The 19,644-nt window shown below is 41.1% G+C and overlaps 1 protein-coding gene across 6 annotated transcripts in view; it reads left to right on the top strand.

The window, feature by feature from the left end:
• celsr1a (cadherin EGF LAG seven-pass G-type receptor 1a) overlaps positions 1–19,644 on the top strand; it is a 92,955-nt gene that overhangs the window by 32,628 nt on the left and 40,683 nt on the right. For all 6 annotated transcript variants that reach the window (XM_083935029.1, XM_083935030.1, XM_083935027.1 and 3 more), the window contains exons 2-6: positions 4,833–5,188; positions 5,305–5,593; positions 9,585–9,807; positions 11,468–11,583; positions 13,334–13,422. In XM_083935029.1, the coding sequence (XP_083791155.1) occupies positions 4,833–5,188; positions 5,305–5,593; positions 9,585–9,807; positions 11,468–11,583; positions 13,334–13,422 (1,073 nt within the window). The remainder of the gene's footprint in view (positions 1–4,832; positions 5,189–5,304; positions 5,594–9,584; positions 9,808–11,467; positions 11,584–13,333; positions 13,423–19,644) is intronic.

Here is a 19,644-nt window from a genome sequence, read left to right as displayed (position 1 = left end):
TGAAGGAGGGATTAGTTCCAGGTTGGGTATTTTACAGTACTGAAAATCTAGATGAATTAAGTGAATAAAATGGCCTTTTATCAGAGGAGCATAGCCTAGATTTGACCTCTCAATGGGGTTTTTAGGAGGGCAGGAAATGTGTGTGTGTGGTGGGCTTGTCACTTTGCTGAAACCTGTCACAGCTACAAATGTTTGTTTTCTCTTGTTTTACTGACCGTCCCTCTCACTAACTGACTAAACACTGCTGTTGGTCTTACACATTGGAGTTGGGCAGGGGGGTGGCCACCAGAGTTGTCTCTCTGTATGACATGTATCTGCAACCCAATAGAGTCAATCTAGCATTGGTCTATCAGAGACATATCGGTATGTCAGTATCTGTGCATATCATCACATTATCTTTTTTACAGAACATATAAAGGAAAAAAACAATGCTTATTCTATTTTAATTCAAAATGGTCAGTAATTGAATGACACTGATGTTTGTTCAGGCTTTTTCTATTTTGATTTATTCTTTATTTTTTAATTTCTAGAATTGGTTGGCAATTTAATGTATGGATGATTACATCCTCGGTAATGTTGATGTATGTAATGTATTGTATTTGTGTTTGCCGGTGTCAATATTTCAGGCCTTATTCTGAAAGGAACTAGAAAGAACTATTAATCTGAAAATTAGCCGTCTTCCAAATGATTTATAAGTAAAGAATCTTAAATTAACTTACTTTTATTATGCTGTAGATGTGTGTGTGTTGTTGGAAGCTGTGTGTGGTTGTTCCTCGCAGTGACAGCTGGAGAGAATGTGTGTCTTTGTGTGTGTGTGTGTGTGTGTGTGTGTGTGTTAGACAGAACTATGTGGTCAGGGAAGCCCACCAACAGTTGATAGACAAATTTACTAGCTTTGTGTGTGTGCGCGGAGTGTGTGGTCATTTGTCCTCGTACGCAAACTCGTGCCATTTTTGCGGCTTGCTTCACACGTCATTAACAACTCTTATCACCTCCGCAGCCCCCAACACCTATAATGCAGGACTCATGTGTGGCCTGTTGATATATCTCCTTTTGTTTTTGCCATTAAGTAACCCACCTACACCTCACTGAATACAAATGAGTAAATTAACTGATTCCAATTCATGTGTTTGAAGTAGTGTAATGTGATCATTAGATTCAAATGTATCTGCAAGGCTGTAAAAGTGCAATAACCAGATCATAATGTGCTGTAAACACATTACTGATCTTTATGAGGGCTATCCATTGAGTGTTTGGACACTTGTAAACATGCCAGCTAATAGAGATAAGGTGATATGTGTAGTTGATAAACAATTTACCCATGCTCCTTCAAAAGTGTACAAAGATTACGCAGCAGCTTTGATGCTTGTTTTTACTTAGAGGATCGTGTATTAAAAACTCGTAGGGGTGAGTCCTGTTAAACCTGTGTGTCTGTTTGTGCACGTCTGCTGCCGGGTGCCTTTACAGTGTTATGTGTGTATGATGGCATGCTTACACACATAGAATGTTTTTTTCTGTGATGTGTGTCTGTGACACACCCTTTCCACGGTTCAGCCCATCCTCTGCATGTGTGTGATCCCATGCTAGCAGCTGGTGGGCTCTATAAATAAGTGTGGGTTGGGATGCCCCAAAAGAGAAAGGAAACAAACAACTAGCTTGTAAAATTGTCCGAAGACTAAAACACAAATAATTGACACTGATTAGAAAGTATTTTTTTTAGTAATAAGGTAAGAGATATCCTTCATATAGCAGTATTTAAAAAAATATCAACATGTTACTACTTGGGTTATAATCGGTGCTGCATGATTGCATAGCCAATGTCAACTCAATCAGATTTTCTCAGCACCGCCCTTGTCTTTTTCAGCCCTATAAATTCTGCTACACATCGTTCCATGATCCTGTGATCTTTTTCCGCCACAGTCTGTCATTTTTGGATCCAGTGCTGGCTGCAGCGTCTGTGAGCTGTGGCATTGCTCTCCTTGATCTCTCCTCGCCTTCCTCGCCAATCACACAGTCCCTACAATGCAAACTCCTGCCCACTCTGGGAAGCTAATAATTCTTGGAGCGCTGACTGTATCTGAGTGCTAATCTGCTATAGTTTACTTAGTCACGAAATAGCTCGGCTCATGTTTGGAATAGGTAATGAAGTCCCCTGTCAGTCATCGGGTAAAAACCTTGCACTGAGCATTGCTGTCATTGTGTTGTTCCTGTGTTTGAGTATGAAACGAGAATGAATGCATGTGAGTGAAAGGAAGAGCCTGTGTGGTAACAGATTGTGTCAGGACCTACTTGGTTACGGACTTGTTTGATTTGACTTTGTATATCTAGTGTATTTTTTGACTAGACATTGAGTTTGTGTGTCTTTATGGAACAAAAGCAGTGCGTTGTGTGTGTGTGTGTGTGTGTGTGTGTGTGTGTGTGTGTGTGTGTGTGTGTGTGTGTAAACTGTCAGCTGATGGATCGCTGGCGGCAAGTGGGATAAAAGGGTTTTCCTCGACCCAGAAACAGGTGGAGAGCGCTGCAGAAAAATAAACGCACAGTAGACACTCAGCAGCATGTCGAATGAGCACCTCCATTCCAGCATAATACAGCAGCAAAACACACCACAGCTGCTGCTCAATGTCACTGCCCTGCAGAGTGACTTGTTAATGTGTGTCTGCATTTGTAAGTGTTCTTTTTGTCACTCTTTTGCCCCCCATGCACCTTGATTTATGTCCACTGCAGACTTGAACCAGCAGTTAGCTTGACTGCCCTGAACGAATTGATCCTCATGTTGCTTCCCATTGTGAGTTATTCATCCTGGTGCAGTTGGGAGTTGACCTCCAGTCTGGTTAGCAGTTAGCTTGAGACTAGCCCGATGAGCGGGCCCGTCTGCACCCTGCTCTGATTGACTGTGTGTCTGTATGAGGATAGTTCATGGTCCTGAGAAATGACCTCATCTATGTCTGAGAGTGACAGAGCACCTGTGGCCGAACCTCACCATGACTCTTTAACCCCTAAATGCACACAGACACTTGGACACATGACACACTCATGTGCTACGGTACAGTATGGTGCAGCAAAGCGGTGTAATCTGACCCATCTCCCCGCCCCGTTTCAACAGTATTATCCCCCCTGCGTATTTCATCTGGCCTCACCACCTGTTGTCAGCTGTATTTCACCCAGCCTGTGCCCTCTGCAGCCTATAGCCTTCTGTTTCCCTCCATAGGCACCAGAGCTTACAGTTGTGCCAGAAGTAGGTATGAGACCAGACCTAACCCTCCCTGGGGGCAGAAATCCTAGACTGATCAAATTACTCCCAGCCGGGGCTTGAATCAGACCGAATCTACTCCGACTGGCAACTACTTAATTCAATCTAGCGGTAAAAGTGTTACAAGTCAAGATGTTAAGCTGCAGCGTACAGAGGGTAGAGGAGATAGGATAGGGTCCAATCCGTATTGAGTTCAAGCTGTACATAGCAAATATTGACAGCACAATTTGAGGTTAAAGCCCCATTTAGGTTATAACGGTCCAAGATGCTAACTGCTATATTACAGTGTTGGGTGAATTTAGCGACTCTTTATTGCTCTGTTGGATTTTGGGATGTTTTATGTTGACAAGAATAGGTCTATTACACCTTTTTTCTTAAAATACTGTACAACACTACCTCGACCATGCAACACAAAACAAAACCATTGTTATCTGTTACTGTCACAACCTTCTACATGGATAATAAACTTCACAAGGATGCTAACGTTTTGGTGGGGTTTAATGCAAGTAAGTCATCCAGTGCTAGAGGTTTTAACCGACTCATTGAGCGAACACTAACTAGCTAGTTACAGCTAATACAATCTCCCAGCAACAAAATGAAAAGCCTTATTGTTAAGAAAGGCAAATACAACAACCCTGAACACCCACACAGGTGTTAATCCGTTTATTTAGACCTTTTCTCAGGACTGCGGGGGTGTGTATACTTTGATTGATTGACATCTTCCTGAGTCTCCTGTTAGCTTTGGTTCACCTGTTGCGGGACCAAGTCCACCTTTATCATTCTTTTTGGTAGATGGACATTAATGACCTCATAAATTCCCATCAAATTCTCACCAAAGCAGCGCCCACCTTCAACCCAAGCAGAGGTCTAATCAACCAGAATAATTGAAAACACCTGTGTGTGGGCGTTCAGGGGTTTAACATTAATATTTTCATATAAACATGTGGTGTAGGTATTTCTTTCTGTAATAAGAGAAAGACTCTTGAGGCACTGTTCACTAAAGAATAAAGAAGCTAATGATAGATATGAGTGGACATGAACATGAGAAGAGACAACACAGAGACAGTTGAGACATAAAGAAGGAGCAGTTTGGCAGTAAATCAAGAGGCAGTGACATCTCTACGAGTCTCAGTGTAAAATTATGTTAGCCATAGGTTATTGGAATATGTACAGGAAGTTAATCATTGTATTGTATTGGCTGTTTTCACAAAGTTTATTTTATTTTGAAATTAGAGTTGTTCTTAAAAGACATTTTCCAACTATTTCACTTTTATTGAACCTTGGACATACCTTTGGCTTTCAAGTCTGGGGTTTTGTTGGCTTAGGCTTCTCTGTTTATATGAACCATATCACAGAAAAACTTTATTGCTGAAACTTTACCTCATGTCCAAGGAAACACTGGGCCACATTTAGCATTTTGCCTGGCTTTGCGCTTTTGTTTTACTCCATCGGACAACGGTTTACTACTGTTAATAAATTATGTCAACCTCCTGCTATGTTACTCTTTACTGCCACTTGCAGCTGTCAGTGTGCAAAAGTGTGTGAGCTAAATAAGCAAAATATCTGCTCTCTTTTTCTCCAGATGGTGTCCATCACGTTGTGGCCCTCTGCACGCTGCGTGTCACCATCATCACTGATGACATGTTAACCAACAGCATCACGGTGCGTCTGGAAAACATGTCGCAGGAGCGTTTCCTCTCACCCCTGCTCAGCCTCTTCCTTGAGGGCGTGGCGGCTGTGCTCTCCACCACACGGGAGGCGGTATTCGTGTTCAACATCCAAAATGACACAGATGTGCAGGGCTCCATTCTCAACGTCACCTTTTCGGCGCTGCAGCCCGGAGGTTCCCCGGGTAAAGGGGCGTTCTTCCCTTCTGAGGAGCTACAGGAGCAGATCTACCTCAACAGAACTCTGCTCAGGCTGATATCCTCTCAGGAGGTAACACACACATGAATTAACACACATACTGTAAATGCTCATTCACACAAGTGCACAATATTAAATCCTCTAAAATCTAAACTATCATTTTAAGGCTGAGATTTCTTCCTCTCCAGGTGTTGCCTTTTGATGACAACATCTGCCTGCGGGAGCCCTGTGAGAACTACATGAAGTGTGTGTCAGTACTGAAGTTCGACAGCTCGCCTCCTTTCATCGCCTCCGACACTGTTCTGTTTCGGCCCATCCACCCCATCAACGGACTGCGCTGCCGATGTCCGCTCGGTTTCACCGGGGACTACTGCGAGACCGAGATCGACCTCTGCTACTCAGGACCTTGCCAGAACAACGGGAGATGCCGCAGCAAAGAGGGAGGGTACACCTGCGAGTGCCTGGAAGACTTCACGGGTGAGTTGTGGGAAAAAAGGAAAATGGAATAAATCATTACAATATTAATATTTATTTTTCTTTAAAAAACAACTCCAAATAAATTATCTTAGTATTCAGTTTTTCTACTCAGATCCAGCAGGCTTGTTATGGTGGAATTTATTTATTTATTTTTATGATGGATCTTAGTTTAGCCCTCCATTGCACCAATACTAGCAGGATTTGCTCTGAAATTACAAATTCTTTTTAACTAAAGACCTAGATTTTGAAAATAATCATCCGTCAAATCAAATGATGTTGTAAGTATGCTTTAACTTGTATATAATTGAGGTGGGAAGACAATCAGCTTAAGAGAAATTGATTATTGGACAAAATATATCTGAACTTCACATTACTGTATGGTGCTTAATACAAATAACACTTGTAAGATTATTAGTATTAAAGCCACGATAGAAGAAAATTCAGAAAGTCTTGCATGTGAAGCTCATACTCTCTATTTTTATTTTTATTAAATTTCGCTTAAATAAAATTTCAAAGCACCTATTGTATAGCCTGGGGTTGACCCCAGTGCAGGAAGAGAAAACATGCTTTGAAATACTGCAGGTATAGCCACATGGACACACACATGTACACACATAGAGTAGATTTATTGCTGTATAGAGACGTACAGAATGCTGACTAGTCTGGTTAAACCAGATCTCAGATATCACTTACGTAACCCATTCACCAAAACCACATTTGTTGAAACACTTTTTGTATTAGTCTCAAAGTGTGAGATTTCCATGTCTTTTTTGATTATAAAGAAGGTTGATACCATGAAAGCATCAAAGGCTCAATCCACAAAAGAAATGCACACGGCCCCTTTTTCAGAAACTGTGCCTTTAAACGAGCCGTCAGAAATTCTTTGAAGTTATGATGTCACATCTATACGTTATTTAGGTAGAAAGTGCAGCTACAATGCTGTCACAGTTATTCCCCGGCTGCAATGATAGTGGAGAGACGCAGAGAGGGTTGATTTGGAAGACCCCAAAACACTGTCCAGTCAGAGCAGACTAGGTTTTTCAGGAAGGGGGGTTAAAGAGACAGCTACTTAAATGGTGCATATTAAACAGGGTGAATATACAGGTATATTTAGACAGGCAGTATGAGAAAAATAATGTGTTTTGTAAACAATAAAGTATGTAAACATGTCATATCAAAAGCCCAAAACACAAGCATGAATTTGAGCACTATGTGAAGACAGTAAAGTACTAAAGGGTAGCTCTTCCTCTAGTATACCCATGTAAATTTAAAGTCTTCAACGTTTTACATGTATTAATAGTTTGCGAATGTGTAGCCGGTTTTCTGAAAGTTACAAAGAAAACCTTTAAGTTGTTAAGTGCTTGAAAAAGACATTTACTATAGGTTACAAATAGGTTTTTGGGATCAGCACAGATTAGTGACGTGTAAACCCATTCTCAGTTAAGCCTCATAAAAAAGTGAGCCAAAATAGAGGCACATTGTCAGGACTCAACAGATCAGGAGAAGAAGCCCACTCGCTAGCAAACATGGATGTGAACAATGCAAGTTTGAAAATATTCAAACTGATCAAAAACTGAAACCGAACCCTGAACTCTGCCTGGAAGCTGGCAGTTCCAGTCACTCTGTACAACATGGTAGATGAGCCTGAGAAGCTTTCATCATTCCCATTGAAATCACTTTCTGAAATATTTCCCGATGTCAGTGATCTGCCTCCCATAATTCCCCCTTGTACATCTGATACCTGTCTCTGCTTTTCTGTTTCTCCCTATTAGAGCCTAGAGGGCCTCTGACGGCCGTCATCCCTCCTCTCTCCCAACACTCTATCTCTCCTCTCCTTCTCTTCCTCTAACTTATCTGATGTAATTACCTGATTACCTTTCACTCGCTGGCCCTCTCTCGCCCTCTCCTTCTGCTCCCCGTGTCCATCTTCTCCGCTCTGCCATCATATTTTTCTTACCACATCTCGGTGTCCACGCTTTGAAGGTCACAGTTCAACTCCAGATAGTCAGGGCTCATCAGGGGCCATTATGAGGCTGATGACAAGGGGGGGCCTGATCTGTCCTCCTTGGGTTTCCGACATTACAGGAAAATAGATCCTTATAATTCCCTCTCGGAAAAAAGGATTACGCTGAGGAGAGAAGGGCCATTAGGGTGGTTCCAGGCTGTGGTGTTGGCGGTCTGTGTGTGTCCTGGGTGGAGAGATCTTGTCTGGACAGCAACTTGACACACAACAATGCATGGGACACAGAGGTACCCATCACAAATAATATTCCAGTCAGAAAGAGGTCTACTGGTGTATTAGTTGAGGAATTTATATGGGCCGGGCCAGGAAACTGAGCTAGAGCCACATGGTGATTAAGGAGGAATTTCCCATGGCCAGACCCACTGCAATAATTAACCAAATTAGATAATACACTGGTGTAAATTTGATATCAACATGCAGCCTTCAAGCTTTTTAGTGAAAGACCTACTTGTGGCAAATCCCTGTGCAAGTAACAACAGGCACACAAGATCTCCACAGAGCTGGAGAAAAGTGTTGCTGAGTGAGTTAGCATACTGAGATGGGGGAAAAAATGCTGTGGCTTGTTTTTATTGCTTTAAACCAATCACAATCTTCTTGGACTGCGCTAAGCCCCAGATGCTGCCATGGTGCCCTCGCAAAATAGATAGCGGAGGGGGAGGAGAATCCTGGCTGAGATAGGCAGCCAATGGCAGATGTTATGCCAACACTCTACACCCGATTAGTCAGACTACGTTAGCCTGGTTAGTTAGGTTAGGGTCGTGGAGGATTTCTCCATGTCTTGACCAACTACCAATAGGAAGCCAGGCAAAACAACATAAACTGTAGATTGGTTGAGGGCCACGATGGGTGGTCCAGGTTATTCACTAGAGAACAGCCTTATGGCTGCAGGCGGTACTCTCCTCAGTTTATGCCACTGGTCAAACATTGGCTGGACCAGTCTGTTGTTGAAAAAACCCACGAGGTACACTTAAAGTCAAGTTTTAGTATTTGTCCCTCAGAAAAAAAGAACTTAACCTTATTCCAAGCAAAATTTTGAACTACATATTAATGCATTGATGGTTGATTACACAGTCCTATATAGTAGGTGCCTATATCCAATTTTGATTGTTAGCAGAAAGTTCCCTTAATCCATTCTGGTAAATGTTGAACATGGCTCGTGAAAGTCGGTGTAGAAGTGGTCGAGGCAAGGTAGGAAAACAAAAATTCCAATATTGAATCTGAAAGAAGGAATATTCATTTAGGGGTGAATGTTTTCTATAACTTCATTAAACCCAAGCTAGAATGTAAAAGTATCAGCGCGAGTTCAGCCATGAATTTGACTTAATGGAGGAATGTCTCATCCTTGTCTTCAGCTAAGTTTTTTCCCCTGTCACTCCCTTTCCACGCTCTTTATTCCTCTTTACCTCCCGTCCTCTCTCTTCTCTCCAAATATGACCAAATTACATTATTGCTGAGATCTGAGCTTCTCAGAAAAGGCCTATAAACAGGGCTTTGTCTTTGTTACTAATGTGTAGATGGAGATAGGCTTTTCTTAAACTGGCATTTTTAAAAGAGGCCTTAACAGCACAACGTTAACTCTGTTGTATAATTGTCCTCAACTAAGAATCAAAGGCATCTTGTTAAAACAACTGGATTCCAAACAGATGACGAATCTGTATTCCAGTCAGCGGTGAACGACATGCTTCACAGAAAAGATGAAATGATGATAATAAATTGATGAGATTATGTGATGACAGGTAGTTTATCATTCACATTGCATTGCACTGCAATTACAATACACCCTTCATATCTACAACTGTCAACACAGTGTTGTTTTACGGTATCCAGACGGTGTGAAGATAACACCTGTTCAAACCAAGGCAGCACTGAAGGGGTCAACCTTGGTAAAAAAAAAAAAAAAGACATATGACAGATGCAACACAGCTCAGAACTTATGTCATATGACTGAATTCCCCTTTTTTCTCATAGGCGAGCACTGTGAGCTGAATGCATCATCAGGGCGCTGTGTACCTGGTGTGTGTAAGAATGGGGGCAAGTGTGTCAACCGGCTTGCAGGTGGCTTCATGTGCGAGTGTTCACCGGGGGAGTTTGAGAAGCCCTACTGTGAGATGACCACCCGCAGCTTCCCCGGACAGTCCTTCATCACCTTTAGAGGCCTGCGGCAAAGGTTCCACTTCACCGTGTCCTTCACGTGAGTACTTTCCTTCTTTCCTTCCTTTGCACCTTTCTTTCTTTGTTCTAATTTTCCATTTAACTCAAAGTGCGACCATTCCTTCCACTAACCTATGTTCGGTTCAGAACAGAGGTAACCAACCATTTACTAACCCTTGTCCCCCTTAGTCACAGTTGCTACGTCAAGCATTCAGTTCTCACACAGCATATATTTACAATGATACCAGATATACCACAATTAAATACTATAGGTTGTGTGTTGTTATACTGCTCAAAATTCTTAGCAATTCTTCCAGTTTCTCAGGCTGTAACTGTCGCTAGCTAAATAAATAAGCTAACGTTAGCCGTCTCCAGCCTACTCTTAAATGTTTCCAACTTGTTTTAAAGCGAGAATCTTGTAAAAGAACTATTGAATATGCACTTGATGCTTACATACATCACATTATGCTAAAAGACTGAAGTCAATGCTAACGGGTTCCATGCCAACGATTGCAGCTGTTAGCTAATGTAGCTAAGATATCAATTTGGAATAACCTGTGAGAATGTATTATTTATATTAACAATGTGTTATTTGCACTCTGATACGAGTAATACATTTCCTTTGAGGAGTAATCTAGATGTTCAATATTTTAGCTGTTAAATCTTCTGAACAATCGATCTTCTTTCTGATACTTGTAGCAGTGTGTGTAGTAAACAGTGATTTGGGGAGTGCGAGGAGCTGCACAAATAAACACAGTTTAATTCAGTTAGCTAAAGTGTGGCAACTGGGGCGTGCCGTGACATGTGCACACTTTTCTATTGTGTCCCAGTTCCCTCCACACATATATACTGTGGGCCTAAGCGTATAGAAGACACACTCTAAATGTGCAACGCTATGAGGTGTGCTTGTGCTGTTGGAGGAAAAGCAAGATTGCAACACCCTGTAAATATTATGAAGAGAAAAACTTTAATCACATTTCGTTACCAGTAATAGGTACGATGAGTTTGATAATGCAAGTTGGTCGACACTGTGACGGTGAGAAAGCTTTGCAGTACGGTGAAAACAGGAAAGGCTGTGATGAGTTTCCCTTATCAGTGTTTGGCTACAGCCATCCTGACTTCCTGCCCCGCTGGCCTCACTGGCATCTGCCGGCTGACTCCTCTGCCCTCACCTTACACTACGAACACACACACAAACAGCTATGTGAACTTTGTACCCTGGTAGAGCACACTCATGAGTAGGTATTACAGGTTTTTCTTCCTCTCTCACACGTGTATACACTGAGGCAGGGGAACTGTTTCCTTTCTGTGGCCCAACGGCTTCAGACATCCTGCCTTTTCTTTCCAAGTGACTTTTCCTCAAGAGCTCTTCAGTACTTTCATCATAAAGCTATCTGCAAGGCCTTTAACCGTTCAGTCCCGGTCCGTTTGAGTTGGATAGGTGCTTAGAAATGTGACAGGAAACATGAACTAGAGCAGAGGAAAAAAACAGCTGGAATCCACCCAACCCTTTGTGTGTGACAAATCTGAATAGCCATCGTTGTATTTATCATTTTGTGCATTTAGATTGGACGAATGAATCCTTTATACAGCAAAATGCAATGCTTTTGCATAGCTTACTGTATCACTGCTTACTGCTCACATACTGTATCTCCATTTTTGGGCTGAAAAGGAATCGAAAATCCCATGTCTCTCCGCAGGTTTGCTACCAGAGAGAGGAACGCTCTCCTTCTTTACAACGGCAGATTCAATGAAAAACACGACTTCATCGCTCTGGAGATCATTGACGAGCAGATTCAGCTCACCTTCTCTGGAGGTATTGTGTGTGTGTGTGTGAGTGTGTGTGTGTGTGTGTGTGTGTGTGTGTGTGTGTGTGTGTGTGTGAGTGTGTGTGCCAGAGTATGTGACCACTTAAAGTAACTTTAATCAGCAACACTGTAAGTAGATTAACACAAGTGTAAGTGCACTTTATCTAAAATGACTTTAACAAATAACTCTTATCAACATGTGCTTTCTTTTGAAAAGGTGCATGTTTTTGTGCATGTGTGTATTAGTGCACACATGTATTCTAATGTATGAATGTTTTTTAGTGTGTGTAAGTGTCTAAAAGTAGGTAAAGTACATGGTTGTGTTTTACTGTATTGAAAGCAGCTGCTTCTGAAGAGTGGGAGCTGCCAGATTAATGATGGCACTGCCACTTAACTGGCTAAAGACACCTATTTAATACACCTGTATTACACATGAAAGTCAAAGTAATAAACGATCAGCGCTAAAATGAACTTTGACTGGATCCAACACACCTACAATCTTTGTTCAAATTGGAAACTGTTGGATCGCAGATCAAACGCATGTTCTTTGGGCTGGACTGTCGCTTCCAGAGTCAGCCTACTTTCCCAGGGTACCTTACAGGGTGGAATCCAGTTCAATATGATTATGTTGGGTGAAGCCTGTTTGGGAACCGAGCCAAGTGCCCTGCTTCAAAACTGAAATATGACTAACCGTTAAATGCATGACTCATCACATTCAATTATGACTGACGGTTAATGAGAGAATTGTGAGGAAAAGCCTTTGATTTTCTTTGCGGTATTTATCTTTCTATACTTATATCTTTATTTGTATAAACACACAGGAAAAGTAGTGAATACTATCACTAAAGCCCTATGCGGATGGGACTAGTTTAATGTGGGGATATGGGGTAAGGTAATTTTTACCTGAGGTTTGAGAATGTCATTAAAAAAATTACGGGATTTACACCTCCTATATAATGGTCCGGAAAAAATACCTCAGCTAAAACTAATCCCGTCCGAATACGACCCCCTTCAAAATATATGTTGACATACCGTCATATCCCGTCAGTGAGTAGTTTCCACATTTTTTGAGCATGAAGGCGTGTGATTAAGCACTCTGATCCCTTTTTTAGACAATCGATTCTGTTCTTTAGTTTCGCGTTTACTTAACTTTGTGATATCAGGAAGCTACGTAGCATGCACATTTATTAACCCTCTCTCTCATACACTCATACACAAACACGCACACATCATTTGTCAGTGTTGCCGTACTGTTTACTGATTTCCAGAGCAGTGGATTCCTGTTCAGGCTGCTCCTGCCCTTGACAAACAAAGTAAAACCCTCCGCAGTGCTGGCGCCATTGTGCTGTACAATCTTCTCACTGAGAGCCATTGATACTACGGGCTAATACTGGCTTTCCCAGTTGATTTATGATCATGGTGTGTGTGTGTTTGTGTGTATGTCTGTGTGTGTGTGTGAGGTCACAGAGTTTTAAAGGTAACTTATCAATAACCTGTTGAATATGTTGAGTGAAGTCGACATTTCTGTAAGTATTCAACAGCAGCTTCGCTTAGCTATTTAAAATACATTATATTCATAATTCACTCTTACTGTTTCCCTCTTTTTCCTCTCCATATTCTCCCTTCCTTTTCTTCTTCTCCACTATCTATCCTATGTTTTCTCCCTATTCCCTTACTAAATTCCTCTCCTCCACCCTACATCCCTCATCGCTGTCACTGTTTTATGTCCTTTTGCCTTCCTTCTTCCCTCTTACCCAGGTGAGACAAAGACCACAGTGTCCCCCTACATCCCAGGCGGGGTCAGTGACGGCCAGTGGCACTCTGTCCAGCTCCATTACTACAACAAGGTAAGGAACTTTATCACCAAATCAGCCGCTGTTCCAAAAACAAACAAAAAAAATCCTTTTCAGCACTGGGGGTAAAGCATGAGCTGCTGAACCTTCAGTTTGCTTTGGTGAGTTTGTAAGATAGAATTATCAAGTTGAATATTGGATTTTTTACTTAAAATGCACAGCCCATCAAGATCATTATTAGCCTGTGTTGAGCGGTGATAAGTTCAGGAGTTGTATCGTGGGAGTTAAGTGTTTGAAATGTGGCTTTCTTTGAGGCTACCGAGACTGTTGACCTTGGCTGTTGATTTGGGAGATTATCTTCACAGCGCTGGTTTGGCTAATGACGTTAACTCTGACACAGGCTCACCCCGCTGCCTTAACCTTTCACACTGAATTATTGTATAGCTCTTCTGAAAGTAGTGTAAGGGCCTGTCTTCAGCTTCACGGGTCAAAAGTTCATCGACTTTATTTATGAATGCGTTTCTGATTGTCTTCATATATAACCTATGGATTCTTTCATGATGGTACAATCTTAATTGAATCTTAAAGGTCCCATATCACTCCAATTTTCAGGTCCATACTTGTATTTTGGGTTTATGCCATAACATGTTTACATGCTTTAATGTTCAAAAACACATTATTTTTCTCATATTGTCAGTCTGAATATACCTGTATTCACCTTCTGTCTGAAACGCTCAGTTTTAGCGCCTGACTCTTTAAGATCCCCGTCCAAAAAACGCCCAGTTTGCTCTGATGCATTTTCAGTTCTTTTGCATCTGCGCTCTTGGTGTCTGCACAATAGTTGCAGCCAGAGAATGACTGTAACAGCATGATAGCATCACAGTAACTATAAATATGTATATACCGTACTATTTATAGAATAGTTGTGACATCACAACCGTACAGAAGTCCTGACGGCTCGTTTCTGAATACACGCTGTGTGCATTTCTCTGTGGAATGAGCGTTTTGACTTACTTTCACAGTAATTATATAAGACCTTGAGCTGATTTTTAATTGTTTTTAAAAGACACAGACCCCCAGCCATCATAGTATTTTGAGAGGTTCCCACGACGGTCTTCTTGCTTCTTTATGAAGTCCAATCAGACAAGAGACAGTGATTATTTCACAACCTAGCTCATGTAGCCTCTTTAGTTGTAATATTATATTAGAAGGGGCTTAGATTTCAGTCAATTGCTGATATTAATTTTCAACAAACTTCCAGAGCCTGCAGTCATTGTTCTAAATAAGACAACGCCGGCCTTCTGAACATGTCAAACCTTTAGTTTTTGTGTGGTTGTTACCTGTATAAATCATCGGATCTTGAAAACACTGCACATAGCATTTTCTCTAAATGTGGTCAGTGGTTGACAATAATAGATATGGCAATGTTATTTATTAAAACTGAGAGAGTTAAAGCATGACATTGCTAATAGGACATTTATCTTCATTCTCACTTGGCTTAACATCAATTTTCCCATTTAAGGTTAAAACAGTAATTAATTTGCCATCTCAGTGACACCAGTCAAGCCTTGTGGACATGTGACGCTAACATGCTAATATGCTAACTGCTATGCATGTGCTACGCTGTGTTCTGACAAAAGACATTGATCCCTCTTTTTATTATTAGTATCATATTTCAGCAGCACCTGTGTTTTGCAACTTGTTAAAGAGAGCACCCTGCTTCTTAGCGTAACACTAGCCCACAATGCAAACCTTCTCACATTTCACAGGTTGTTTGCCTCTTTCTTGTGACCAACAGAGCCCATAGCATACTTGGTAGCCTTGATGGGGATGTTTTCATCAAAGGTGATGAATCGGGCTGCCATTCTGTACCAGGTTAGCCGCAGGGTCACATGTGTAACTATTGTTTGAGGTGTATTTAGGCTGTATGTCTGCCTGTTCAACAACGCCGCCTTTATGGTGTTAGAGACAATAGCTCAGACCTTGTAGTGCTTTGTTAATGTCGCTGCACGCCCCCTTGTTCAAGTTCTGTGCAGTTTACTTTTCGGATTTATTTAGCTTTACTGATCCTACATGCTTCCTCTTTGCTGCTGTGACATGCAGATAGAAGTACGCACACAAACACACACGTTTTACACCATTATTACGAGTGTACCCTAGTGTTATTAGCCTTTAAAGCAGGGGTTGTGTGCATTCCACCAATGTCAGTCTTAATACAGACCAGTGATTTGCAAAGCTGGTGACAAATTCCATTAAATTAGCCCAAGGCCAACTGTAGGGCTGTCACAGGGTCATCCTTTCTTCATGTGGTGAATGATCAGAAGTCGGATTGACTGATGGTAATTTAATCCCACATCAGTTGCTGGAGGGCTTAGTGGAAATGTATATGGCAGAAAGCAGTAATGTTCTCACAATAGATCAGATGTGTTGACATGTGAATGTATATGTGAATGAAGGCACTGATACTGTTTGTCTGCTAGGCATGCAAGAGCACTAACACACACACACACACACACACACACACACACACACACACACACACACACACACACACACACACACACACACACACACACACACACACACACACGCACACACACACACACACACATTTTGTGTAGGTAGCTTGCATAGCACAGATAGCGACTAGAAGGAAGATCAGAGCCGAATTCCCAAACTCTGATGTAATCCAGATTCATGTCATACAGACACTCATAAATAAAGTTCCCCCCCTATCCATGTGTTATCTTTCTGGGAGCTTTTCATGGGCTTTCGCTATCATAAACGGAGAGATGTTGGTCAAAATGGCTAATGGTGATTGATATATTATTTAGAGATAAGTAGCCAGTTGCACCATTTAAATTCAAACATAGCCTAGTTATAATGTAGATGTTTATTACATGGTTTTGTTGAATACTCGATTCTGATTGGTAAATTTCAACATTCTATTTTGTGGTATTTATGAATACCAGACCACTGCTCGAATAAAAGACGGTTGCTATGGACACCGTTCTGATCAAAGACTCCAGAGGACCATTTTCAAATCAATGACATAATTTTTTAATTGTTATTTTGTGTCAAATATTGATATGTTTAGTAAGCAGGCTAATGATGTAATAAGTGGGATAATGTAGCTGGTCATTATTGCAAAAATAAATTCAACCCGCTCCCTCTACATTATCCTTTATCTTTGGCCAAGTTAGCTGAGACACTTAAAATTTACACACAATAACTGCCAGGTGTAACTGCTGTGTAGCTAACCTTGCTTACTGGGAAAGCTAGTGTTGCTAATGTTAGCTTTTTAATGGAAGTTATGACCCATTTGCTTGTAAGAGAGTGATCACTTGATCAAAATAGTGTTTAATAAAGATGTAAACTGAAATTATGTTTAACAAGAAAATAACACAAACATTATCAACAACAACAATACATTATGCAACTAACATTACCCAGTTAAACTAAACTAGTTCTTACATAAATATTTGCCAGGTGTAAATGCTGCTAACTGAACTAGTTAAGCAACAACACTAATGTAAGCTTGCTAATCGACAAACAATTTAGACTGAAGAGTAAACAAGAGCCAATTTCACATATGAACCGGGACAATATCAGGAGAATCAGGTATAGATAAAGTACAGAGTTTGCTTTTCTCACATGTCTCTCCAGACATTTTTGTTGCTGTCTTTGTCTAAATCAACCTTCTTCCTCTTCAGCCTTGGAGGTTTGTTTTGTTCCAGTATCAATGAGTAACGTCATCGACATGCCTACTTGCTGGCTGTGAATTCCCCCGGAAAATGAGCGGTTGTAGTCACACTCACTAAGATTAAACAGAGTAGTACTAGGTAGCTGGCAAGGTAAAGAGCGTTTGACATCCTACCCAACTGATTTGGATATTCACGTTCTAGAGGATTCTAGAGGATTTCAGGTTTGCAGTGCATGTGTATAGGGGCTCTAGTGGCATGGATTATGGTAAACTAGTAAGATTTGAAACAGCATTTCACAAAACTAACCCAATACGCTTTAAATCACAATCAATAACATTATGCAGATAATGTTGACCTATATGACCAAATGGTGTTGATTAGGTTATAAAATAATATATTATATAAGTCCTGTATTAGTTGTTTTTGACACTTACCTGTATGTTACAACTTGTGCTGCTTGTTTCTTTTTATGGTCATAACTGAAGAGTGCGACAGATGTTTACAAGCCAACCAATTTAAACAAATACGTTTTTACTACATGAGACATTTTTTTAATGATGCAACCTGAATCACTAATTTGAAACTAGATAGTAGTTGACCCAAGGAAGGACACACAAACCGAGTAATACTGTACATTCAAAGATGGCTGGTGCAGTCCAGTTCAGGGTTATTGATGCCACATGAGCCCCAAGTTGTTTTTTAACTGTCCCAACGGCACACTCACGCGATACACACATGCGCGCACAGACGGTGATTTATGGGTCAGATGATGAGGCGGTTGAAGTTGTGCAGGGTTGTATGGGTGCCCCCTTTTAAAGCCGCTGCTGCTTTCTTCTGAAGAACCAGGGTGCCTCTGCTTAAAAACAGAGGTCAGGGGTCGGGGGAGGGTTGGCATGACAACAGACATGGACTTGCCATTGTTGCAATGATCTGGGTCGGTTGGAAAGCTGTCTGTGCGTGTGTTTGCATCTGTGGGGGGCAAACAAATAAAGAGATGAGAGAGTGTGTGTGTGTGTGTGTGTGTGTGTGTGTGTGTGTGTGTGTGTGTGTGTGTGTGTGTGTGTGTGTTTGAATGTGTGCATATGTACTGCTATAAGAAATGTTACACAATGGATGTGGAAGGAGAGAGACATTTTTTACATTCCTTGGTGCATAGTCTCAAGGACAGTCGACTGTGTCACCAAGGCAAATCTAAAAAGGAAACACACAAACAGATAAAGTGTGTGTAGAGAGGTATTCTAGGAGCAGCAGGAGGTTTTGTCTTGGGTTTTGATGTGTGCCAACTATAGGAAATGATGTCTCTTGTTGCAGGAAATGATGTCATTTAGCTGGACTGGGCAGGATGTCAGTTGTATCATGATTATTTCTGCCAGGCCACCTGCATGGATTGCATCAGGATAAACTAGATGATGAATAGACAAAAAATGCTTGATTTATTGTATTTACATTGAACATTGCCATAATCGCAACATGAAAGCTGTATTTCAGAAAACTATAATTTAATTTAGCCTTTTTAAGTTTATATCTTCAATGTTTAAAGAACCTGAACTCAAAGTCCATGTACTAGTTTTTTAAGTGGCCATCAAACAATACCCTCCCTTCCACTGATAGCGATGGTGAGGTGCAGTTGAAAGCTTTTGAAAAACCTAAAGTAACAGGGCCTTGAGTTACAATTGTTTGGTCAAGCTTTAATTACATTTATAATCTCATCAAGAACTTCATCTGCAGCATTTAGCATACACTGTAATCCAGACGTAAACACAGGGATTATTTAGGGGTTGTTGTATGTCAAACCCTTTTTATTGAGTGGAGACAGATAATGACTTTGAGGCTGCATCAATTCCAATAAGCAGTTCCAGGCGGAGTTCACTATATATTATTGATGAGTATGATTTCAGATGAAATGATAAAACAGGAATGAACTTGCAGGAATATCAATCACACGTCTGTTCATGTTTCATAAGACATATTTAAACAAGGCTAAAGTATGAAAAGGTCACCAATTAACTGTAAGCCACAGATTTGGAAAAAACTATAATTAGATTCCATGTGATCTATGCACAAAGTGCCAAATTCAGCGAAGCACAGCATGACATGCAGACATGACACGTCTGTGTGCCTTACGCTGAGCCCAGGCTTGATGTTCCACAGGTTAATAGTGTTACACTGGCTAATATGGGCTATGATATTTACAGCTAGGGCGTGTAGACAGCATTCCCAGACAGGCTTAGCTGGCTCTTATCACCAGCGAGTTCCAAAAGTTCACTCTTTCTGCTTCTGCTGTTCCTCCCTGGCTCTCACTCTGTTGCTGTTTACATGGCAGGGCTTTAATCGTCAGAACATACGTGCAAATTACTTCACAGCATAGCTTGAAGTACTTATATAATATACACATAATAATATACTCTGTGCGTGCATTTTTACATTGCACTGTGTAACTTAACCGCCCAGCTTTATTTAGAAAGCTGTTGGATTAAATCAAATAAGGACCGGGCCTGCTGTAATATTTCGTAGTCAACACCATAGTATTGATCATTTGATTTTGACACCCCCTGTTTTGGGAGGTTTAAAC

Source organism: Echiichthys vipera (genome assembly GCF_963691815.1).
Source record: "Echiichthys vipera genome assembly, chromosome: 20".
NCBI classification, from domain to species: Eukaryota; Metazoa; Chordata; class Actinopteri; order Perciformes; family Trachinidae; genus Echiichthys; species Echiichthys vipera.
The sequence above is the reverse complement of the archived record's forward strand: the minus strand, read 5'-3'. Positions and strand labels throughout refer to the sequence as shown.